At 42.2% G+C, this 26,514-nt stretch overlaps 1 protein-coding gene across 1 annotated transcript in view; it reads left to right on the forward strand.

Moving 5' to 3' along the window:
- LOC138775103 (islet cell autoantigen 1-like protein) overlaps nt 1–21,137 on the forward strand; it is a 30,399-nt gene extending 9,262 nt beyond the window's left edge. Inside the window, exons 4-14 of the mRNA XM_069955827.1 lie at nt 739–811; nt 1,585–1,708; nt 4,395–4,593; nt 6,348–6,473; nt 10,022–10,120; nt 12,961–13,040; nt 14,633–14,682; nt 14,819–14,875; nt 18,568–18,792; nt 19,533–19,613; nt 20,620–21,137. Coding sequence (XP_069811928.1) covers nt 739–811; nt 1,585–1,708; nt 4,395–4,593; nt 6,348–6,473; nt 10,022–10,120; nt 12,961–13,040; nt 14,633–14,682; nt 14,819–14,875; nt 18,568–18,792; nt 19,533–19,613; nt 20,620–20,735 — 1,230 coding nt within the window. The 3' untranslated portion in view covers nt 20,736–21,137. The remainder of the gene's footprint in view (nt 1–738; nt 812–1,584; nt 1,709–4,394; nt 4,594–6,347; nt 6,474–10,021; nt 10,121–12,960; nt 13,041–14,632; nt 14,683–14,818; nt 14,876–18,567; nt 18,793–19,532; nt 19,614–20,619) is intronic.
- Nucleotides 21,138–26,514: the final 5,377 nt, after the last annotated feature.

Here is a 26,514-nt window from a genome sequence, read left to right on the forward strand (position 1 = left end):
GACACAATTTGAATTCACATTTTTATTCTTGCTTTGTAATTAGCATGGTGTAAAATAATTTTCTCTATAGGGTTTTATTAAAAATTCTGCTTATTTTCACTTATCCATGCTGTTTGTTTTGACATAGCAGGTCTGTCTGGAATGTATCCAGCCATGTAATACGAAAAATAGATACATCTATTAAATAAGATACAAGAAACATTGCACATATTACAATGTTACCTCAATCCTCTTCAAATCTGTCTGTTGAAGAGGAACCACACTGTTCCTGAAAAGTAAACAGAGGCTTCCTTCTCAACCCTAAAATGGAAAGAACGGAGGGATGTCTCAGAAACAGTGAGAGCACTAGAATCACCTTGTCTTTGAAGCATTCGTCCTTGAAAATCATACAGTTTTATAAAAATCGTTTGAAACAATAGGTGCGCTTCATCTTATAATGTAACTGTGACAAGAATAAATACCATATACTGATTAAGTAAATAAGGCATTTTAATAGACATGTTGCTAGAGAGCGCTTTCCAATATAACAAATAATATGACTTTGGACTTAGTTTACTCAAACCTATTTAACGTCATGAAGACATTTTCATAATGCTGAATAATTTTCTCCCCACGTTCCGCTTCTGTGTACTAGATGTCTCCTATGGTTTCTGCCTAATGTAATATATGTTCTTTTGTTATGTACTGGGGTTTTGTGTCTTTGTAGTTTTAATATAAGCATTTCTTTATAATTTCCAGATATTTCATTCAATTCAAACGACAGGATCAGAATTGCTTAAAATAATTGAAAAATATCATCAAGCTCTCAACGGTATGTATAGATAATTCACATTTTAGTGAAAACAGTATACTGCAGCCTCGGCTACTATTCTCTTCTATAGATTAAAGATTGGCAGGGGTGATGGTTGTCAGGACTCCAGAAATCAACCATTAAAAGCCTGTCTTGGGGTACTATTACACGGGCCGATTAAGGCCCGATAATGTAAACGAACGCCGATTTGCTAGATCGGCGCTTGTTTACTGGGCCTATTACACGGCCCGATAATCGTTTAACAAGGGCTGCAGGGACATTGTTACCTATGTCCTTGCAGCCCTTGTTTAAACTTTATACATTACCTGTCCAGGCTGCAGGGCTCCTCTTGCTCTGTGCTTCTCCCCAGGTCCGCGCGCTCCAGCTTCAGAACAGCCTGTCTCAGCTGACAGGCTGCTCAGCCAATCACTGGCTGCAGCCGTCCCAGCCAGTAATTGGCTGAGCGGCCTGTCAGCTGAGACAAGCCGCTCTGAAGCGGGGAGAAGCACAGAGCAAGAGGAGCCCTGCAGCCTGGATAGGTAATGTATTCTTCTTTGCTAATCGTCAGCGCCGGCTGGGCACCGCTATTACACGTAGTGATGCACGGTCGGCGCTCGACAATTAAAGGTCATATCAACGATCAGCCGATGACAACGATCATCGACTGATCGTTGTCTTTATTACACGGAACGATATTCGGACGATTTTCATTCCGTGTAATAGTACCCTTATTAAATACGCTATCAATTTTTTTCCCCAGGCAATCCCTTTAAATGCTGTCTTGTCTTTTCTAGCACTGTCCTTAGAAGAAAATGATTTTGGTTTGCACTTGAAAGTACATGCTCAACAAAACAGCACCCGAGCTGGGAAAATGATGAAAGTTACTGGCAATGCTTTGTGCTCATCTGCAGGCCAGAGGTATACTATTATCCTTATTCACTCTTTAAGAATAGTTTAGTCATAAAACTTTGCAAATTCTAGTAAAATAACCAAACAAAACAAAAAACTGAATACTTACCACTAGTGTTCCAGTATTTGTGAAGCCATAGAAATGATGGCAATAAGTAGGCCATGTGACTACTGAGGAGAATGATTGGCTACAGCAGTTATGTGCCAGAATGGTGCATCATTGCTCAAAGTGTGTAAACAGAAACTGTTAGGGGACCATTGGACCCTCTGGGCTCAGGCAACAGAGGGATCTAACATGTTAGCATTATGGGAAAAATTTACTTAGACTTTGGGCCATATCTGAATGCCCTGGTTTCTTGCAAAGGAGCTCTGATCTCAGGTGATTGACGCAGATCTACTGAACCTTGATCAGTCATGTGCCCGAGCAGCAGAAGCGTTTTTTGGGTCGTTTGGGCATCTTTTTCCTGCTGTCAGTTTTCAACCAGTCATCCTCTATTACAAAGGGACATATGCAGGTCAGAACAGCCCAATCTGCCGTAGAACAAGCATTGCTAGCCTTTAAGGGGATATCTAGGATTAGAAAAAAAACAGAGCTACTAAAAAAAGCACCACCCGTGTCTTCAGGTTTTATCTGGTATTACAATCCTTTCACTTCAATTGAACTGAGCTGCAAAACCACACCCAAACTGAGGACAAAAGAAATTCTGTTTCTGGAATAAAATGGCCATACTTTGTGGCCCATGTGTTGGAGGCGTACTGGTGTCAGTAGAAGGGGAGACAAATCTATTGGACTTAAGGAGGGACCCACAACCTTTGGCATCCAGGTCAGGAATAAGAGATTTCCATTTTTCCAATGTAGGTAGTTGGTTCTTGGCTCTGATAAGATAGGAGTATAGAGAGTACACTAGGCCACCAGGGCCTTAAAATCTTATGATACCTATTAGGGGAAAGGAAGAAATTCATTTGGAAGGAGCAGGGAACTGTGAGTTTACTGCATTGTGGAGAAAAATACCAGGGAGTCCTTTACATATAAGTCTGAGAAATAATGGTCTCCCTGAAGATGCCAGTAACGTGTGTGTGTGTGTGTGTGGGGGGGGGGGGGGTCTGAATAAACCAAATAGTCGACTTAAGAGAGACTTTTAAAGTCCATGATTATTTGGATGCTAACCATATTTTCTTAATGAGCAGGGGTAATGGAATGTGAGGGAAGGTGGGAGACTAAAGTAAGAACCATAGGGTCAATGGCTTGTTGAAGTCAAATGTATATTTCAGAGAAGCTGGGAGTTTGGGCCTGTGTCCAGAGGCCTAGATATTAAAGCTATCCCACTAAATAGTACATACCAGCACCATCTTTGGCGTATTGAAGTTTGGCCTACTGTAATTTAGATCTAGAGGTACCCCAGATAAACCTAATCATGTTGGTGTCCAAATCAGAGAAGAAAATGTTGCGGATTGGTACAAACACATGCTAAAGTATATACAGACACTTAGGTAATGCAACCATTTTAAAGTAACTCTGTACCCACAATCTAACCCCCCCAAACCACTTCTACCTTCGGATAGCTGCTTTTAATCCAAGATCTGTCCTGGGGTCCGTTCGGCAGGTGATGCAGTTATTGTCCCAAAAAAATACTTTTAAACTTGAAGCCTCGTGCCAAACAGGAGTATCTGTGCCCTAACTTTGCACATCCTCTCTGTCCCTCCTCCCCACCATCCTCATCATTAGGAATGCTCCAGGCAGATTGCCTCCTATTCCCCACCTGTGGCAGCCCAGCACATGGGCTGGATCATTAAGGACCTGTGCAATGTTCAGCATGGAGAAAATGTTTCATTGGCATTCCTAATGATGAAGAGGGTGGGGAGGAGGGACGGAGGGGTGGTGCAAAGTTAGGGCACAGATACTCCTGTTTGGCACGGGCTTAAAGGGAACCTGTCACCCCCGTGCCGGGTGACAGGCTCCCGACCCCCGTTAGAGCCCCCTATACTCACCTGATCCCGCCGGGTCCCGCTTCTGGAGATGGTCGGGTCACGGAGATCTCAGCCGCTGCAGTCCAGCGCGCGCGCTGAGAGATGAGTCCGACGCTCATAGAGAATGACGGAGCGCTGGACTCTCCTGTCATTCTCTATGAGTGTTGGACTCATCTGAGGAGCGAGCGCGCCAGGCTTCGGGCGCCGGTATCTCCGTGACCCGACCATCTCCAGAAGCGGGACCCGGCGGGATCACGTGAGTATAGGGGCTCTAACGGGGGGTCAGGAGCCTGTCACCCCGTCACGGGGGTGACAGGTCCTCTTTAAAGTTTAAAAGTATTTTTTTAGGACAATAACTGCATCACCTGCCGAACGGACCACAGGACAGATCTTGGATTAAATGCAGCTATCCGAAGGTAGAAGTGGTTAGGGTGGTCAGATTGTGGGTACAGAGTCGCTTTACTTAAATTGATTTGCCCAGCCATCAACAAGAGCAGAGAGGACCACAGCCTAAATTTCTTCTTGAAGTGACGTAGTAGTGGTTCTATGTTCAGAGCCAGTACATATGGCTTTACTCATAATGAAGACCTCTAGATATTTCAAGTGGTCCACCATTCTCAACTTTTGTATGTTTAAGTATATTCCCTCACATGTCTATTGTATTATATTTGCTGTTACTTTTAGACTTATGCCATATTTTGTATACATTTTTTGTTTGTTTTTTCAGATTAGCCCTGTGTGCACCACTTTCACGGCTTCAGCAAGAAATGGCCACCTTTACTAACCGAGCAGTCTCAGACACATTACTGACCATCAACCAAATGGAAAAGGCGCGGACTGAATACAGAGGAGCCCTGCTGTGGATGAAGGATGTCTCCCAAGAGTTAGACCCTGACACCTACAAACAGATGGAGAAATTTAGAAAGGTCAGAAAAGTATAAAAGTGTTGCTTCCGAAATACAATGCATATAATGCATGTGAGGGAGTTGTTTTATGCCCATTCATTCTGGAAAAAAATCAATCTGATTATTGTTTTTCAGTCAATAACATATTGACATAACACATATATTTATTATTTTTTGTGGATCCACAATTACAATTTAAATCTGCAACAGCAATCCCAAATTTAGGTCACTAAAATTTGCTGTTAATTTTGCAAGTCCTCAGTGAGTGAATGGGGCCTTTTACTTGCAGTTAGTAATGTTCTGATTGCAGCTGAACGATTGGTCATTGTTAATCTAAATAACTGTTCAATTTCTGGGTCCTGTTGCTTTTGCAACTTTTTGTAGCACTCTAAGGGTACAAACCCACACACCGTATACGCAGCAAATACGCAACAAATACGCAACAAATATGCAGCAAATACGCAGCAGTTTGATGGTGAAGATTTAATGCTGAGTTCAGTTATTTAGATCTAATCTGCTGCGTTTTTGTTGCGTATTTGTTGCGTTTTTGCTGCGTATTCGCTGCGTATCGCAGCAGTAAATACGCTGTGTATACGGTGTGTGGGTTTATACCCTAAGATTGATTTCAAACAGGTTGTCCGGGCAGGACTCTTCCAAGCTGTATTCCCGCGGACGGGTGAGTGAAAAAAATAACATTTACCTCCATTGCTCCTGTGCTGCCATTGGTACAATACCGCTTTAGTCCCAATTGTGTGGCTGCTTGCGAGTTTAGGGTTGGGACATACCGGGCCCACTCATCCAATCAATGGCTCAGGAGGGACACCGCTACAGCCGCTGAATGGCTGAACACACTTGCCACGCCATGTCCTTGAACCTGGCACAACAGGGACAGGAGTGGCAATGTGTTATTATTTTAGCTTAGTACTTGATATACAGCTTAGGGGAGTCCTACCCCAACAACCCCTTTAACTATTAAGTGATAGCTGTTGTCTGCAAAATAGCATGCAGTCCAGTGTGTTGCTTTTGCTGCAGCTGTAGCTTGATAGTTAAAATCAATCTTGTAATGCTACAAAAAGTCACAGGGTAGCGCAGGCCTCAAAGGGGCATTCCACTCAAATATAACTTTTTATATGTTGCTGCCCATAGTGAGGTAAATAATTTATTCCATACTTGTTACTATCTTTTTAGACTCCTTCCCCCAGTTCTCAGCTGCTGCTTTCTGCTGAAGACACAAAATACTATGTGCGAGCTTTTCTCCCCCCCCCTCGCTTCAGAGATGGCTGATGTAAACAAGTCCCTTCACCATAGGCAGCAATATACAAAAACTTATGTTTGAGTGTAATAACCCTTAAAGGTGGCTACATACCTTCAAGAACTTTTGTCCGACAGTTATCACTCCTGTTCTATGCATGTTCTCTGGCAACAGCTTATCTGGGGCAGTGAAATTCCATCATTCCCAACCCCTACCTCCACTGACACCATCTACCGTCTGTCAGTGGAGTCTGGGTAACCCTGGGTTGGTTGACATCAGTATGAAGTGAATGGGGACCTTTAGGTGCACCATTGACTGTGACCAGAGTGTGTATATGGTTGTTGGGTGTTTACAGATGTGACTGCCTATAGAGACACTGTCACTTCACAACTAAATAATACTATGCAGCTGTCACAGAAATCAAGTATATCAAAGCTTATTACAACATTTCAGAAACTTTGTAACACATGCCAGTATTCATCCTAAGAAGATCTGGCGTCAAAGTAATGATCATTTTTCCCAGGTGCAACTACAAGTAAGAAATACTAAGAGCCATTTCGACAAGACAAAAATGGATGTGTGCCAGAAAGTAGATCTCCTCGGAGCTAGCCGCTGCAACCTGCTATCACATTCACTTGCTTCCTATCAGGTATGAAAGGAACAACATTTTAAAGGAAAATGTGCCATCAGGAAATTATGTTTTTATTTTAAACCTAATTTTTAAGAATTTTGGTATTTTCTTTTAATTTTCCATCTTACTATTTACAGTCATGGCCAAAAGTTTTGAGAATGATACAAATAATAATTTTTACAAAGTCTACTGCTACAGTTTTTAAAATGGCAATTTTCATATACTCCAGAATGTTATAAACAGTGATCAGCTTAACAGCAATTACTTGCAAAGTCAATATTTGCCTAGAAAATGAACTTTATCTCCCAAAACATATTTCAACATCATTGCAGCCCTGCCTTAAAAGAACCAGCTAACATCGTTTCAGTGATTGCTCTATTAACACAGGTGTGGGTGTTGATGAGGACAGGGCTGGAGATCAATCTGTCATGATTAAGTAAGAATGACACCACTGGACACTTTAAAAGGAGGCTGGTGCTTGGCATCATTGTTTCTCTTCTGTTAACCATGGTTATCTCTAAAGAAACACGTGCAGTCATCATTGCACTGCACAAAAATGTCCTAACAGGGAAGAGTATCGCAGCTAGAAAGATTGAACCTCAGTCAACAATCTATTGCATCATCTAGAACTTCAAGGAGAGAGGTTCCATTGTGGCCAAAAAGGCTCCATGGCACTTAAGAAAGAACACCTGCACGCACTGTGAGGGGGAGACTCTTGGAGCAAGGCCTGGTCTCAAGGAGGGCAGCAAAGAAGCCACTTCTCTCCAGAAAAAAACATCAGGGAAAGACTGATATTCTGCAACAGGTACAGGGAGTGGACTGCTGAGGACTGGGGTAAAGTCATTTTCTCTGATGAATCCCCTTTCCAATTTGGGACATCTGGAAAACGGCGTATTCGGAGAAGACGAGGTCAGCATCCTGAAACCATTCATGTGTGGGGGTTGCTTCTCAGCCAAGGGAATCGGCTCTTTCACAGTCTTGCCTAAAAACACAGCCATGAATAAAGAATGGTACCAGAATATCCTTCAAGAGCAACTTCTCCCAACCGTTCAAGAGCAGTTTGGCGATCAACAATGCCTTTTCCAGCATGATGGAGCACCTTGCCATAAAGCAAAGTTGATAACTAAATGGCTCAGGGAACAAAACATAGAGATTTTGGGTCCATGGCCTGGAAACTCCCCAGATCTTAATTCCATTGAGAACTTGTGGTCAATCATCAAGAGACGAGTGGACAAACAAAAACCAACAAATTCTGACAAAATGCAAGCATTGATTGTGCAAGAATGAACTGCTATCAGTCAGGATTTGGTCCAGAAGTTGATTGAGAGCATGCCAGGGAGAATTACAGAGGTCCTGAAGAAGAAGGGTCAACACTGCAAATATTATTGCTGCATTAACTCATTCTAACTGTCAATATAAGCTTTTGTTACTCATAATATGATTGCAATTATATTACTGTATGTGATAAAAACATCTGACAAACACACATAAAAACCAAAGGGCAGCAGATCATGTGAAAATATAATATTTGTGTCATTCTCAAAACATTTGGCCATGGCTGTATATTATAACATAATCCTGAAATATTGCAATTTTCATTCTCATCACTAGGCCTCTTCAAAGGTCACAGAATATGCTCAGTACAGGTCAAGGGTAGGAAGTTACTTTACTCCTGTGTCACCAAGCCTTTGGCCATGTTTCCAGATCTGGCTCTAATCTTGGTGATACATCCATTAACCCCTTAGCGATCCATGACGCTCTGAACGGCACTGATCCCGGCTGACACGTGCAGCCGGGCAGTGCCTCTATTAGCCGGCGCGGGTCCCGTTGCTGCTCCGGCTAATTAAGCCTCTAAGTGCATCTGTCAAACCTGACAGCTGCACTTAGAGGCTTCAGACCTCACGTCCCTGGTGTCTAGTGGGACGGATCGACCCCCCGCGATGCGATCGCGGGGGGGAGATCCGTTCTTCTGCCCGTGCCGGGCCTCAGCGTCGGAATGACGCTGATCCCGGCTCGGCAATAGATTGCTATGGCCTGCAGCAGGCCATAGTAATCTATGACCGATCTAATCGATCTTTGCTGTGTATATACACAGCATTGATCTCTATGAGAGATCAGTGCTGTCTATATACAAGCCCCCCAGGGGGGCTTCTAGTTATAGTTAAAAAAAAAAGTAAAAAAGTGTTTTCATTAATAAAAAATCCCCTCCCCTAATAAAAGTCCAAATCACCCCCCTTTTCCCATTTTATAAATATAAATAAATAAATAAATAAACATATTTAGTATCACCGCACACGTAATCGCCCGAACTATTAATTAATCACATTCCTGATCTCGCACGGTAAACGGCGTCAGCGCAAAAAAATTCCAAAGTGCAAAATTGCGCATTTTTGGTCGCATCAAATCCAGAAAAAATGTAATAAAAAAACGATCAAAAAGTCGTATATGCGCAATCAAGGTACCGATAGAAAGAACACATCATGGCGCAAAAACTGACACCTCACACAGCCCCCATAGACCAAAGGATAAAAGCGCTATAAGCCTGGGAATGGAGCGATTTTAAGGAACGTATATTTGTTAACAATGGTTTGAATTTTTTACAGGCCATCCGATACAATATAAGTTATACATGTTATATATCATAGTAATCGTAACGACTTGAGGAACATGCATAACAAGTCAGTTTTACCATAGGACGGACGGCGTAAATGCAAAACTCCCCGAAATCAAAACAAATTCGTTTTTTTTTCAATTTGACAGCGCAAATGATTTTTTTCCGGTTTCGCAGCATATGTTATGGAAAAATAATGCCTGTCATTACAAAGTACAATTGGTTTCGCAAAAAATAAGCGCTCATATACGTCTCTAGGTGAAAAAATGCAAGCGCTATGGACTTTCAAACTTAAAATGGAATAAGCAAAAGCGCAAAAACGAAAATAGGCTTTGACCTTAAGGGGTTAAAGAAGTGCAATGAAAAGAAGGGACATAGGCAGTATTCTGTGAAGCTAATTCATACCCACCTAGGTTGAATTGATGGTGGGACCAGGGGAAAATGAAACCCTGATATCTGTGCCATATTTTTTTAAATCGTTTACTCCATCAGAAATACACGGATGAACTAGACTGTGCATATAACACATACATACTTAATTGGAGGGTTACCAAATAGTAGCTTTACCGATATGACACTGACCTAATTCTAGAATCAATTATGACTTTGTTACCAGCAATAATAAAAAAAAGAAGTGATTCTGCCATTCATTTTATGTGACCACAGTTCATTATTAGAGATGAGCGAACCGTGTTCGGGTTCGAGTCGATCCGAACCCGAACGATCGGCATTTGATTAGCTGGGGCTGCTGAACTTGGATAAAGCTCTAAGGTTGTCTGGAAAACATGGATACAGCCAATGACTATATCCATGTTTTTTACATAGCCTTAGGGCTTTATCCAAGTTCAGCAGCCAATCGCTAATCAAATGCCGAAAGTTCGGGTTCGGATCGACTTAAACATACTCGAGGTTTGCTCATCTCTATTCATTATTTAAATGTTTTCTGTTTTTACAGACAACACTTTTGCACTTTTGGAAGAAGACAGCGCATCTAATGGCTGAAATACAGGAGGAATTTCAAGAAATGCTTCCATATACCCCATCCTACCTGAAGGTTTATTGTATTGTTTTCTCTTTAGCTGAATCTTAAATTTGCGTCATTATTTTCTATATTTAGTGTCTATTGTAAAAACTTTGTCAGCAGTTTAGCTTGCTCTGGGTCCTATTAGTTATAGCTGGGCGAAGCACTCTGCTGCAAACTTCACTCTCCAAATGACCACTTGATCCAGCTTGTTACAGAAAATAGGCTCTATTTTAAAGCTCTTTTACATGGGCCGATTATCGTTAATGAGCTTTCCTAGGAATGGTAATTTACCCGATAATTGGGCCATGTAAAAGGGCCAGCGATCAGCTGACAAGCAAACAAAATAATTGTTTTGGACTGCACATCTCTCTAAACAGGTGATGTGCGGCCTATAACAATACATTTAAATGGTTGCACAAACGACACAGATTGTTCATGTGGCCCTGACACTCAATTAATTATGCGTAGTAAAGGCACTTCAAATGAGCAGCGATCTCACTGCATCATTTCATTGCAGTACTGCATAATTTCTGTGAGGACTCTGCTGTACCGCAACAGTACTACAATAAAACTCAGCCTAAGGGCCCTTAGTCTGTAGAGTCTGACACCTGTAATCAGATTGGGTAACCAGCCGGGTACTTCACCGAGCTACAACTAATGATTGCAGTGGGTGTTAGGTCTGAAACCCAGTGCGATCTGTCTTTTCAAATGAAAAGAAAACCTTAAAGCTAGAACTGAATGTATTGAGAACATCTCACGGAAATATGGTTTCCATGTAGGTTTCTGCCACAGTGCTACCTGCTGCCACCTCTGTTCATGTCAGAAACTTTCCAGAGCAGTTTGCTCTGGGTATTTGCTACAGCAATGGACAGTTGTCAGCAGGGAGAATTCTAATGGGTTAGAAAGAACTACACATCTTCCTCTAGGGCATACAACAGTTGAAAAGTGCTGAAAGGCTTGAGCTTTTTCAAGGCAACCTAATATTCTGCTCACATAGCAGGACAACCTGTCAAAACTCGGCCAGGTACATGATCCTCTTTGAAAGCAAGTGGTCAACAGAACAGCTGGAAGCACCATAGACTGCATTGAAACACACTTCCATGAAAGTGGAATGATAGCTACTATTTAATTGAAGTTCTTCACAAATCTACAACTTAAAGGAGACCTGTCACCCCCCCGTGCCGGAGTGACAGGCTCCCGACCCCCGTTACAGCCCCCTATACTCAACTGGTCCCGCTTCTTGATCCGGTCGGGTCACGGAGATATGAGCGACTGAAGCCCGGCGCGCGCGCACGCGCTCACAGGAGAGTCCGACGCTCATAGAGAATGAATGGGGAGTCCGATGCTCCGTCATTCTCTATGGGCATCGGACTCTCCTGTGAGCGCGCGCCGGGCTTCGGGCGCTCATATCTCCGTGACCCGACCGGATCAGGAAGCGGGATCAGGTGAGTATAGGGGGCTCTAACGGGGGGTCGGGAGCCTGTCACCCCGGCACGGGGGGTGACAGGTCCTCTTTAATGGCACCAGTTGATATAAAGAATGTTTTTAATCTCCAAAATACCCCTATAATAAGCAACAAGTTTTTTTTTTTTATATATATATAATTATGTACATAGCGCCACCTCTGTCAAGTCTGGAGATTGGTCAGTTGAAAAAACATGGCTGCTTACTTTTACAAAAGGAGCCACACCTGTCTACATATAGCTAGCTTCATCAATCTGTATGTGAAAAAAATAAACATTTTTGTTTCAAATGAAAACCAATCACAGCTCGGATTTCTCAAAACGGATTGTGATTGATTGACATCTGTCATCTGACAAAACTGTGTCTAAACATTTGTCTTAGGGTGCGTTTACACAGAAAGATTTATCTGACAGATTTTGGAAGCCAAAGCCAGGAATGGATTTGAAAAGAGGATAAATCCCAGTCTTTCCTTTATGACCTGATCCCTGTTTATAGTCTGTTACTGGTTTTGGCTTCAAAGATCTGTCAGATAAATCTGTCTGTGTAGACGCACCATTAGAGAGATTGATAGATTTGGGCTATGCTGGGTTTACACAAAACGATAATTGGCCCAATCGTACGGTTAACGATGTCGGAGTAACGATTTTTTTTCATAACGATCAGCGTTTAGACTGTACGATATATCGTATGGAAAAATCTTTTTGCGATCGGCCGCCCGCAGCCCGGCCCCCGCTCATCCGCAGCCTGGCCCCACGGTCAACCGCAGCCCCCTGCGCCGCCCCGATCGCCACCAGTGGCGGGGGGAAGGGGGGTTGGGAGCGATCGGATCGGGGCGGCGGGGGTGGCGATCGGAGCGGCGGCGGGGGTGACGATCGGGGCGGCGGGGGTGGCAATCGACCCGGCGCAGGGGGCTGCGGTTGAGTGGAGGGCAGGCTGCGAGCGGCATGCGGCCGGACTTTCGCGCGACGACTGTTTACACGGAACGATCAGCAAATTTTTTGCAAACAACGATCGATGATTTAAGAACAACATAAAAGATCAAAATGAACGATTTCTCGCTCGTCGTTCGATCGTTTGCTGCATTTACACGTACGATTATCGTTTGAATTCGATAGTTATCATGCAAATTCGAACTATAATCGTTCCGTGTAAACCCAGCGCTAGTGTGTGGTATTTGCGAGGAAACCCAGTGGAGCAGTGTGGTGCTGTTTCTGTAAGAAAGCTGGCTAGTTCTGACATGTTTAATGCACTATGATTCTTTTTTATAAATACCTTATGACATGTTTTTGTATGCACTTTTTGAGATGTTCTTTGACTGTCCCTAAACTCTTCTTTAAAAAATTTTTTATAAAAAGAAAGCTGCCTTTTTTTATCAACAGCTTTAATTTGTAAATATTCTTTTACAGGCTCCCAAACAAACCATTGAACAGGATAATGTGGAAAAGACAGACAGCAGTGGGGATGATCAGTTGGTGGATAATCACATGTGAGTACAAATTACCAGTATTTGTAACACTTACCTGGAGAGCTGTTAAATATATAGAGTAGTGTTGAGTGACCTTGCTGGACTGACTCCCGAAATGTTCGCCACTTAACTCCCGGTGGCTGGAGAAGTTGAATGCCGCCCTGTTTTCCAGGACTCCCTAGGGCAGCATACAACTTCTCTAGCTGCTGGCAGTCAAGTGCCAAGCGTTCGGGTTCAGATAACGTTGCCAAACCGAAACAATTCGACAAGTTTACTCAACACTAATACAAAGGCCTCATCATATTTACTTGGTAGTATTTGGCTGCATTGATCACATGGCAGGATGTAAACTAAAGGCTTTCTTACATGGCCAGAGATGTGGTGTAAATGAGTGCTCGCATGGCCTATTACATGGTTCGATGATTGCATAGCCAGGGCTAGCTTGTGATGTTCATGCAAACCTTCTCTTTAATCAGGTGTTTACTGTATGTTTTCTATTACATGGAGAGATGTGTGGGCATCGGCAGATTATTTTTTTATAGGTTTAAAGCGAACTATTAGTTATGAATGTTCGCTCGTTGGCTGCTTGCTGGCTCTTTTACACAGGACGATGACTGCCTCGTTTGGCAGATAATCGCTGCGTTTAATAGGACCTTAAGGGTGCGTTCACACCTACCGCATCCGCAGATTATTTTTCTGCGGAAATCCGCAGGTCTGGAAGTGCAGATTTCAACCTGCGAGAAATCCGCGTATGCGTGCGTTTTGCGGTTTTTCTGCAGCAAGTTTATCGCTACTGAAATGTCCGTTTAAAATAAACTTGCGATAAACTTGCTGCAGAAAAATCGCAAAACGCACACATACGTGGATTTCTCGCAGGTTGAAATCTGCACTACCAGACCTGCGGATTTCTGCGGAAAAATAAGCTGCGGATGCGGTAGGTGTGAACGCGCCCTAAGACTGTGAGGGAGGACATCGATTGACTCTGGAGTGGCAGTATTCTTTTGTATGTGTATTCTCCTCCAGAAGGAAGGCGATTGTCTATTCATCACCGAAGACCCTCTAAAGTAAATCTCCAGTGCCTTAAATGGGTACTTCTATCTCAGACCTTTATGGTATAGGTACAGGATAGGAGTGTCGGTCTTACCTCCAAGTACTTCACCTATTGATCCTGCAACCCCTATTTGTCCATTTAACGTGAACGTCAATGAACACAATCAGTTGAGATTTAAGGGTTTTATACAGGTCAAGAGCCTTGAATACAGCAGTAGTCAGTAGGATCTCACACCTTTCATGTATTTATGGAATATTCTGCTGAGTTGCAACAAAAGCCCATGAGAGGAAAACTCCTTTAATAGTCTTTGAAACATGACCAAGGTTTTTAGCCAAACTAAAGACATCCATGTTTAGACCAAACCAAGTACCTTACTGCAAATACTACACAAGGGGTATTTCTACCAAATGTGGGATTGTGTGTCTTGCCTGCTGACAGTTCAGAGGCATTCAGATATAAAATGTTATATTGTACATCAGTGTGATTGGTCTCCTGTAATTTGCTGGCCATAGATCCATTTCATATAATCTATATTTACCTTTTACTTCCTTATTACCTTTAGACTGCTTACATTACAAGGAGAAAGACTAAACAACCCAGAAGCAATATCTGGTGGGTGTATTTTATTTACTGTCTTTTTGCTAATCTTAATCATGTAGGGCGATGGGTAATGGCATTTACATTGTGTTGTTTTATTGCTTGGCTTCTTAAAATACAGTACTATCCTCTAACAAATGTTCTTCTACAGATAATATGAATAGAAACCTATTTGACTTGGAGGATCCAGAAAAAAATACTAAGAAGGGTAAGTGTTCTTATCAGCTGGTAATAATACTGTATAAATTACATTTATTACATTGCAATAAAATAATGATACCAGCACGCTTATGTGTAACATGGAAAAACTTTTGATGTGTCACACAGACATAAACATAAGAGTGCAACAGCATGCTAAGACATACTGTATACATAATATAGATATTTAGAATGTCAAAACTACTCTAGAAAAATTTGAAGAAACTGAGGTTCTTAGCACATTTGACAAAATAGTATGTACCTCATAACGTTAAGGTAACCTCAGAGAAATGGTCTTACACTGACACTGGATTCTCTTGAGCTAATACTAAGGCTACACACTGGGCATGCAGGATCCTAATGAATTATGGTGCATGGAGTTCCATTGGAGAAGAGTTCAGTCGTGAGATAGTCAGCTTACAGACGGTATATCACGGATTTGTGAATGTGGCCTAAATCTAGCTGCTTTTTCCTGCTATATCTAGAGGTCGGACAGGGTCTGAACGTTTAGACCCAGAGTGCTCATAACTTTTGATATGTCATACAAAGACACTTTAACCCCCTTCTCGACATAAGACGTATCGGTACATCGCGGAAGTCAGTGACTTCCCGCAGTATGTTGTACTGGTACGCCATAATACCAGGGGCTCTATGAAGCGATCCAAGAACAGATTTTAGGAGGTGTAATACTTACCTCTGCAGTCGGATTGTCAGTCTGGTCATAGAGTCAGACATGATGGGTGAAGACTAGCTGCAGCCACTGCATACACAGGAAGAAAAGGAGAATTTGCTTTGTATCTTTGCCCTATTTTTTCAGAAATAGCCCCAGGATCTTGTGGGACATTACACTGAAATATACTTACATGATAATGATAAAAAACTAAAAAGGTTGTCCAGGGTAAATTAACTTACCGTACCCCCGGTTTCTTTGTTATGAATACAGCTGCAGGTACGGCACATGATCCACGTCTGTATTCATTACTATAGAGCCACCAGAAAAAGCAGAGTAAGCTGAAAAGTGCTTACTCGGCTCTTTCTGGCAGCCACATAGGAATAAGTAGAGTCGCGGCTGTACTCATAACAAAGAAGCCGGGGGTATGGAGGTCGGAAACCCCGTGATCTCTTACTTCTCTCCCCTAACCTGTAGATAAGTTGATTTTTCCTGGACAACCTCTTTAGTGTTAAAATTTTACTGCAGAAATTTGTTGTTACTAATTGTCCATTTTTGAAGGAGTCGGAGGTGTGGCTTACGGACTCCACAGGCCTGGATAAACGCGGTTAGGGTTGATGGAGATCGAGCATGTCACTACCCAAATTTATCCAGATCATCACAAATACATTTTTAAGCCATTAATCTTTTTCATTGGTTAGAAAGACTTTGCATGTAAAGATGTCAGGCTGTGGGAAACTAGAGAAGAGGCTCCATTAGGAGTGCATTTATGTTCCCTCGGGATATACTGTGTATGTGCCTCCATACCAGCCACCCATAGACTGTATCTTTTCTACCAGATCATTTGTTATTTTTCACTTTTAAATTGCAAGAATTTCACTTACTCTGCTGAGAAGAACACATTCATCTCTTTGTACAGTAATCCCTGTGTTTTCACAGCAAACGCTTAAACCTATCCTCCAGCATGCCTGGGACTAATTCAAGCATTATTACCTCTATTAAGTGAAGCACCAGACCGATTGCAGACATGGGAATATGAAACCAGCCACTGTAACCACAGCCTGGACTGGCTTTATTGCCTTTTCATCAGTTTTTTTTTCATCATTTTTTTTTTTATTACGGAAAAGTGCTTTCTCACATTAACGTTTATTTAACAAATAAGCATTGCCTGTACGATAAGGAGATGCAGATTGCTACGTCAGGAATATTAAATACTAGTTGGATTGATCAGAATTTATTGAGGGAGTGAGAGTAAATTAATCAGAGGTTGCAAGCAGTAAGGGCCCGTTCACATTACAGTTATGTTTTTGAATGGGAGGGCTCGCGCGCAGAATCTCCTCGCCGAGTCCGTAGTGGGAACGGGCCCCAAGGGGCTCTATTCCATATGTGACAGAGCTTTAATATGGTACAGAAGTTGTGGGAGGGAGCTGATGGATCCCAATATATCGAGTGATTGATTTGATGTAGACCGAGAAGGTTATAATCTAGTGCAGTAGCTGAAATAATATCCTACATACCTTACATTGTGTGTCTGTAGAGAGAACTTGCTAATAAACAAAGTCCTGAGATTACAGGAGCCTCTGCTCAGCTTCAAGTGAGCAGTTTTCTGCAGGATTAAAGTGTTAATGCCCTATTACACCAAGCAATTATTTGGACGATTATCGGCCGTAACTTGGTGTAACAGCTACTATTAAAAGGCAATGATCAGCCAACATGCACAGCCAACATGCACAATGTCGGCTGATCCTTGTCTTTCAACATGTTGAAAAAAAATAGAACGATAGCGATGGTCTGCGATTGCGATTGTGACAGGTCAACGCTCGCTTGCTCCTCCAGATCGGCCTGTGTAATAAGGCCCTTACTGTCATTATAAAAACTTTTATAAGCACAACAACCCTGGACTCGAGGATAATAATAATGCTAACAAATGAAAAAACTTAGCTTAAATTTCTGCATACTGTAGGTCTAAAAGCTGCTTCGCTGCTTGGAAGTAGAGGTGGTATAGAGAAGATGGTAAATATGGAGGAAGTTATAAACAGGCAATTAAAACAAGGACACCAGTCACTTTGTGCTACAGCTGTGTCTTCCCTCTCTGGTAGCTCAATGTGCAGAATCATTTCTTAGCAAGAGACAAACTTTCAGACATTATCGCTGTTGCAGGAGTGGCTGCTAGACACAGACATGAATGACTGCTACTGTTTTGTGCGCATGTGCCACAGTCTGTAACAGCGTTGATATCTGAATGTTTGTCTCACCCTAAGGGCCCTATTCAACCAGACTATTATCGTTAACGATTAACGATCTCAAACGACCGCTATTGCGAAAGACCTGAAAACGTTCACTCATTTCCATGGAACGATAATTGTTACTTATGATCGTATTTGCGATAGTTTTTTCTTCGCTATTTCTTCGCAATTGCGTTCATATCTACTGCGAACGACGTCTTATTCAATGCGAACGATTTGCGAACGTTTTGCGAACAAGCAACGATAAAAATAGGTCCAGGTCTTAAATAAAAATTGGCAACATACTGGCAAGTGCCCTTTACGTATTTCTTTCTGGACTGAACTGTTTATTTGCTTATGCTACTACTTGAGCACTACTGTAATGATGTTTGACAAGTTACACTATAAGTGGGCTGGTAAACTGTGTAATTTTTTTTTTCTGTAGTGGCCCAGCAGGAAATGGAACACTCTTCCCACAGATTATAGCTGATCAGTTGAGGTCCTAGAATTAGGAAACCCTGTGATGTATTTACCCAAAGTGAAGAACACCTTTAATCTTGAGCTATTAGTTTTCAAAAAGATGCATGTTCATGGTACCAACCTGTATTGGTCTACCTATGTGGTGTTTCTATAAAGGGACTGTGTTTTGTTGAGGCAACGTTTCTGTAGAGTACCTTAGTGATACTACATGCTGTGTGACATGTCACACTCCATGACAGAAAACTTGTTATAGGATACAAATAATTGCTTCAAAGAAAGGCAGAGTTGTTGCTTTTTTTTTACATCCAGTAACTTTTTTATTTTCAGACCCAAAGCACCTACTGTTGGACAATATAGAGGGGGAGGATTTTGATCAGGAGTTCTCCTTTCTGAGTTTGCAGCCTCCAATGTCTCCAGCGTTTTCTCAGGAAGAACAGGATATTTTTGAGTGTGGTGAATCAAGCTCATGGACAAAACAGTCAGAGAGCTTGTCCGGATATCTTCCTTCACACCTCCTCGATATGGGCCTTCAGTCTGCCGGGGGACTCAGCAGTAAGTGAAAGTACTAATAGAATAATGCTTTATATGTGTCCCAGGAGATCATTAGTTTCTATAATCCTGATAAACCTCAGATCAGATTTGTCTCTTGCTGTAAAGCAGCTGGATGCATCAGTAGCACTCTCCTCTATTGCCCAGTTTGCAGTATCCTAAACCACTCTGCACTAAGGATCTATCCTTCATCAGATGTTCAAAATGGGCAGGACTAAGAAGAAATGGGTTTCCTACTAGGTAGTCCTAGGAGCAAAAAAAAATAAATAAATACTGTAGACAGACCAGCATGGTGGCTTAGTGGTTAGCAATAGTGCCTTGAAGCAACGGGGTCCTGGGTTCAAATGACAAGATATGCATAGACTTTGTATTTCATCCTGGTATGCCATACTGATTAATACCAGTTAATTGGGTATTTAGATTGTGAGCCCCAAAGGGGGACAGGGGCAGATGTGCATGATTACAAGCAATGTGTAATATGTGAGTGATGAGGTCTATCGTCAATGGGGTTTCATGAGCTTGGACCCCTACTTGTTTTAAAAAGGAAGATGCTGCAACAGATAGAAAACTAAATATCCATATAAATTTATTTGTATTGTGATGAGAGGCGTTGGGGTCTCAAGGTGGTCTAGAAAGGCATGTCAGGTATATTGTAATACAGTGCGTTGTTTTTTTTTTTGTTTAGTAGCGTACTTCTATTTTAAATAACATATAGCAGGTAATATTTTATTGTTTAATCTTAGACTGGACAATTCCAGGTTTGTCTTCAGATGGCAGCAAGTCTGACTGTTCTGTACAGAAAACTTCAGGCCCTACGGCCCAAAGTAAGTTCAAGTTTCTACTTCTAAAAAGAAAGTCCCTTCACAGTATGATTGAGCTTTAGTACTTCCTTGCATAGAAATGGATGAGAAAACATTCTAAAGCCAAGTGTGTCCAGATGAAAGAGGTTGATGTAAGAAACCTTTTTCTGTAATAGATGCAATTGGTGCTTCCACAAACCTTTGTAAAGAGGGGATACACTTGCCAATAAAGAATTAAAAATAACGTTCCCCAAAATGTAGCACTCCTTGTGTTACTGTATAGTGGGTATGTACAGCACCCTACTATTTGCATCACAATTCTTCTGTGCTGTATCAGCTTTGTACTGCTCTCAGCAAATTGGTGAACACAGGAAGTTAAGCTGTTTTCTGTACACCAGTAATCTAGTTTGTGTTTGTAATCTAGTTCAGTTTGTGGCGAACTCTTTAGGTAAGGGGGGAAAATAAAATGTTTAGTGAAGCATGTTAATTTTTGTGCAAATACCTTTTGCTGTCTGTGCCGCTTATGCCAGGTAAGGGTAGTGGTGGCAGCACGTTGGGCTAGGCAACACATTGAGGAGCATGCTCTCTGCTCGCACCATATTTAATCACGATTTATGCCTGTGCATGTAAATAGTTTTTAATTGTTGCTCTGGGCTGGTGTAAATTACAGTAAGGGCATATGAGCAGCTCCAATGTGCTGGGATATATATGCAGAGGCATGCCCATGGCAAATACAGCCATAAGTGAAATGTCACTTATGCAATAAGTGACAATAAATCGCAATAAAAGCTCTATAATTTACTCCTATTGAATACAATGAGGTGTGCATTAAATGTGTCTTTAGGCAATTATTTTGGCACACGATCCATGCCAAATTAAACATTAAAAAACACAATGTGAACCCAGCCTTTCTGCTCTGCTGTCTCCATTTACTGGTTTAGAATTTCTAGACAGAGGAAGCTGCAGGAAACCAACAATTGTTTGCCCATTTCCCATAGTTACAGTTAATTTTGATTGTGTTTTTCTACAGACCCTAAAGCAGGAAATTCAGACATGTCAGCATGGTTAAACATGTTTGCAGATCTTGACCCGCTTGCAAGCCTTGGTGCCACCAGCCACTCAGACGATAAGCTTTTCAGTGCGTGACAGAAGACGGGATGAAGTGTGACGTGAAAGGATCGCTGTTGTGGAGCCTTGTAATCCAACATAAGAGAATAGTTTTGAACTCTGCAGGAGATTAACACATTCTTCAAGTGCTTTCAGTGAAGTTCCCATCCCTCTCTGGTTATCAGTATTGTAGTTTGATTACATCTTACAAGAAGGGATGTTTTATTTTACAGGGGAACTTCCTCAAGTATTGCTATAGATTTGCAAATTAATTTCACAGACCTAGCCATTTCCAATACTTTACATTTGTAAAATTGACATCCATTATTGATCACTTATTTAACATTTGGTATCAGAATGTTTATATGACCACAGTATAGTTAAATGATTAATTCTTTGTTAACTCCAAAAAATGAGAAACAAAGTCTGGAACTCACTGTACTAGATGATCTCTTTTGTCATCATTGCTTGTACTGTACTGTACCGACCATGACATATACATGTATATGGCTGAAAATCCTTGCTAAAACAGCTTCCTGCACTCAGTCCTAACATATATTTTATCAGTTTGCACAGGCCAATTATTGGGCAAAAAAACACATGGGGGGAGATTTATCAAACATGATGTCAAGTGAAACTGGCTTAGTTGCCCCTAGCAACCAATCAGATTCCACCTCTCGTTTTCCAAAGAGTCTGTGAGGAATGAAAAGTGGAATCTGATTGGTTGCTAGGGGCAACTGAGCCAGTTTCAATTTACACCATGTTTGATAAATCTTCCCCATACTTTTATGAGGTCCTACGTCATAACAGGGCCGTCTTTTCCAAGTAGTCGCCGCTGGTAAACTGTAATCATGCCTCTCTGGGTGTGATTCACAATGCTGACAGCGCTGATATGGGCAAGCCACTTTGGGTCCTATTACATCAAGTGATTTTTAACGATTAATGACTAATGAGAAACGATCGCAAACGAGATTGTTTATCGTTAACCTGAAATCGTTCACCATATTACACAGAACGATGGTCATTAGTTACGATCGTTTATTCCTTCTGATTTCAGCGAACCAATGAACAATGTGCAATTACACTTAGCGATTAGTGAAAAAATGCAGAACTTGAGCGAACAAATGTGGAATTACAGCGAACGATTAATGTTAATTTTAGATTCAGATCTAAATCAATGACATACAATTTTTCGATGGTTGCCTGCAATTACACAGAACGATTATCATTTAAATTCGAGCGATCTAACAATTTTTCGCACGTTAAGCGGCCCTTTCTGATGCAGGTAGTAACTGCACTATGAATCACTCCCAAAAAGGCACGATTACAGCCCACCAGCCGTGACTCTACTTAGAAAACAAAGACCACCTCGGTGGCTAGATGAAGAAAATTGGCATACAATGTGGGGACATAATAAAAGTACACTGCTCAAAAAAAATAAAAGGGACACTAAAAGACCATATTCTACATCTCAATAAAGCAGATCTTTATTGATTACATTACATTGCTCCAGGTGCTTGGATAAGATGGAAGAAGTCCTGGGAGAAGTTTCCCAGGACTGCATTCAGCTTTTTCTGGCACCTGGAGCAGAGTTCAAAGGAAGCTGACTGACAAGCCGATGGCCGGTGTAAAAAAGTGCTTTACTTTGTTAATACTGTAGATGTGCTCTTCTGTAAGCACAACACTGACTTCTGCATGTCGGACTCTCATACCGCCTTCATGGAGTCTGTTTCTGACAGTTTGAGCAGACACATGGATACGCTGGAGGTCATTTTGCAGGGATCTCTCACTGCTTCTCCTTGTACAAAAGGAGAAGGTAGCGGTCCTAATGCCGGGTTGTTGCCCTGCTACAGCCTCCTCCACCTCTCCTGGTATCTTCACCATGCTCTGAATACTGTGTTGACAGACACAACTAACCTTCCTTGCCACAACTTGCATTGATGTGCCACCCTGGATGAGCTGTGCTACCTGAGCAACTTCTGTGGGTTGTAGACACTGCCTCATGCTACCTCTAGGGGTTAGAGCAATGACCAAATACAAAAGTGGAAGAGTCTCAGTGGAGCCTCAGCTGAGAGAGACAAAACGGCCAAAAAGGATGAAAATAGGGAAATGGTCAGTGGTTACCACCTGCAGAACCACTCCTTTATAGGGGGTTGTCTTAAACTGCCTATTATTTCTACCTGTTTCTGTTTCACTTGCACAATAGCAGAAGACATTTGGGGAGATTTATCAAACATGGTGTAAAGTAAAACTGGCTCAGTTGCCCCTAGCAACCAATCAGATTCCACCTTTCATTCCTCACTTTTTTGTAAATAAAAGGTGGAATGATTGGTTGCTAGGGGCAACTGAGCCAGTGTCACTTTATACCATATTTGATAAATCTCCCCCATTGATTCACATTCAGTGTTGCTTCATAACTGGACAGGTTGCTTTCACAGTACTGTACAGTACAAATTCAGGTTTGTGCAAACCCGCTCAGTCATTGATTCCCACTTCCTGAAGATGGATGTACCCCTAGGGCTGCATGGAAAACCTTAAAGGGGTACTCCAGCGGGGTGGGGGGGCACTTTTCCGCTGGGACCGGAGACGAGGTGGCTGAGGGAAAAGACGTCCACTAACCTCCCCGATTCCAGCGGCGGGTCCTGCATCGCAGCGCTCCGGTTCCCGGCCGCTTCCTGGTGTCTGACGCGGGCCCGAGACGTGACGTCTCCTTCACTGACTGGCTGAGCGGACCGGAGACGTGACGTCTCGGGCCCGCGTCAGACACCAGGAAGCAGCTGGGAACTGGGCACCGGAGCGCCGCGATGCGGGACCCGCCGCTGGTAAAAGTGCCCCCCTGCTGGAGTACCCCTTTAATACCGCTATCTCCTATGAACTTACTGTAAGTTTGCTCATCTATATTGACAAGTTATTCCATATGCGCCGCATAGAGCATAAGTAAAAGATTGCAAAGATTGCATCTCTACCTGCTCATGAGGCTGAGAGCCTTTGGAGTCCAGGGGGCACTTCTTAGGACCACCTTTAACTCTGTAGTAGCATCAGCCATCTTCTTCGGAGTGGCCTGCTAGGGGAGCGGCTTATCAACCAGCGATAGGAACAAACTGGACAAGCTGATCAGAAGGGCCAGCTCTGTCCTTGGAAGCCCCCTGGAACAGGTGCAGGTGGTGGGGGAGCGAAGGATTTTGTCAGTGGTCAGCTCCATACTGGAGAATGACTCCCATCCTAAGACCGTGATAGCACTGGGCAGTACTATCAGTGACCGTTGAATTCACCCAAAGTGCGAGAAGGAGCGATATCGGAAGTCCTTCCTTCCTGCAGAGGTTAAGCTGTACAACCAACACCGACCTATGCAGAGATCACTCCATAAAAAGAATAGTCTAATGTTTTTATTGAATCTTTTTTACCTTTTTCTTCTCTTTGTCTACTTTAATCGTAATGCCTTTACTTTACCTTTTTATATGTGTAATATCTATGCTGCTGTAACACATTGAATTTCCCCATGGTGGGACTATTAAATGATTATCTTATATATCATACGTCAAGGTGCTTGTTCCAGTAAAAAAATTTTTTTAAAAAAGTGATCTTTTATCACCTGGGGATTGTGCACCTGGGTGGGGCTTCATGGGCAAAGGGCCAATTAACCCCACTCACATCGCCACAGTCTGCCCCGCCCCCTGACATCATCAGCACATAACGCCCCCCCCCTTGAAGGCCATTGGAACAGGCCAGCCTAAAGGTCTAGGCCCCACCCCCTCTAGGTTGGCCCATACCAATGGCTGCTGAGGGAGCAAGGCCTATGCGCCGAAGACGTCATGGGGCAGGGCCTACAGTGGTGATTTGGGTGGGATAAGTGGCGCTTTGGCCATGAAGCCCAAGATGAAATAAGATTACTTTTTACTGGAACAAGCACCATGACGTATGATATAAATAAGGTTTGAAAACTGCAAAATTTATCCTTTACACCTGTATAGAGAAGTCATAATGCAAAAAGGGGGTGAGTCACTTTAAAGGACCTTCAGTGATGTCAAAATCTCATGATTAGTCAGTGACAATCTGCAGGTCCTTCAGCTCCCTGGTAACTTCTCCACGGATTTTATATGTAGAAATCTGTAGGTAATGCACATCCTCTCCTGCATAGCTCATCCAGCCATCGGGCATAGGGCTGAATTGGCACTGTGCCCAACCATCAGAGGAGGAGTCAGGGCAGTCTGACAATGTTTCTGGAATATAAGACACAGGCACTTTTTAGCAAGATATTTTCTTACTAAAAAAAAGCTATAGCCACTAGCAGGTGAAGGGGCTTATTTCTTTTGTTTTTATACATCTCCTATTGAGGGCAAATAATTTGCATGCCTTAAGATCCACCTACTCACATCTGCAGGCCACTTAACTCAATGTAATGCAGGGAGACAAAGAGGAAGCTGGTCAAAACTAAATTTTTCACCTAAAATGCAGTTTATAGGTACACACTGTACACACTGTAGTAATAAAATAAAGAACAAAGACACACGTCACGCTTTCAAGTAGAGTTTTATTAACTTAACTCCGAAACTCACATTTCACCATGTTTGATACATAGTGACAAACACAAACTGCTCATTCCGTGCTTGGGCTACAGTGTAAAAAGATTTTTTTTTACTGATGCTTTAAAGGCTGGTGCAGTTTATTCACTCTTGAATCAAGAGTTATTGCTATAAAATAAAATGTTAAAGGGCTCCGTCTAGAACAGAATCATGAGGCTAGATATAATAATGCATACAGATTTGCTGATACTTCCTCTTAACCAGGTGAAGAAGTCCTAACCAAAAGCCGTGGCAATATTTGTGTAAACAGCATAAGCCTGGCATAGGTCTGAGAAGCAGGCCGATCTCCATCCTGCAAATTAGGCACAGGAGTAAAGTTTTCATAACTTTTTAACACTCTTTGGGATTGGAATGACAGAAATAAGTCAACAATGGCAGCAGATTTCACATTACCACATGTACAGGTCATCTAAATGCTTTGGCTTTCTATAGAGTTTTAAGACCACAGCAATTTCGCTTCTATAGTTTTACATTGTGACACCACAATGTCACATTGTGGTGAATGTGATTTCTGTACCATAGCATTCCCTATCCCTGATTCCTTTCTCCACCACAAGTTTTCCAGAACTGCAAGAGAAGGGCACAGACAATGACACGTAACTAAGATGTAACAAAACAACATATTTATCAGTTTTCCACATCTGAGAGTGGTGCAGCTTTCTGCTGGACCACCACCAGGACATGTGAACGTACCCAAAGAACATAAAATGGGTGAAACAATTGGCCAGCCTGCTCATAATATATATTGGCATACATATCATATATTCCTTACACCCTACTGGTAAGACAGAAGCTCTCTATGATATCCACAGAACAATCATTGCCAGTTCCTTCTATGCTGAAGAATGGGCTGGATAAAATCCTGGAGTAGAAACCCTCAAGCACCTCAGCTACAATGGCCAAGAATAGATCCTGGTGAGCCAAAGACAATTAGATTTCCATGTGAAATCCATTATGCTTACAACTGGAGCAGCGAACTACTGGCTGACAGCTGGTCAATGGAAATATGTGTTTTATAATGTATCATGGGGTAAGTGCAGTGTATACCTAATACTACCCATGTAGCGTAGAGCTAAGGGTGGATTTGCAACACAGTGATTATATTTCCTTTTTCGTCACTGGATTGGGTTTCCAGAGCATACAACATTTCTGCTTTAAGCTCTGTGCTTTTTCTCTTTCTGGGCCTAGTTGTATTTTTCTCACCATTTTGGGGTACATATAAATGTACAAAAAAG

Source organism: Dendropsophus ebraccatus, unplaced genomic scaffold (assembly GCF_027789765.1).
Source record: "Dendropsophus ebraccatus isolate aDenEbr1 unplaced genomic scaffold, aDenEbr1.pat pat_scaffold_1349_ctg1, whole genome shotgun sequence".
Taxonomy (NCBI): Eukaryota; Metazoa; Chordata; class Amphibia; order Anura; family Hylidae; genus Dendropsophus; species Dendropsophus ebraccatus.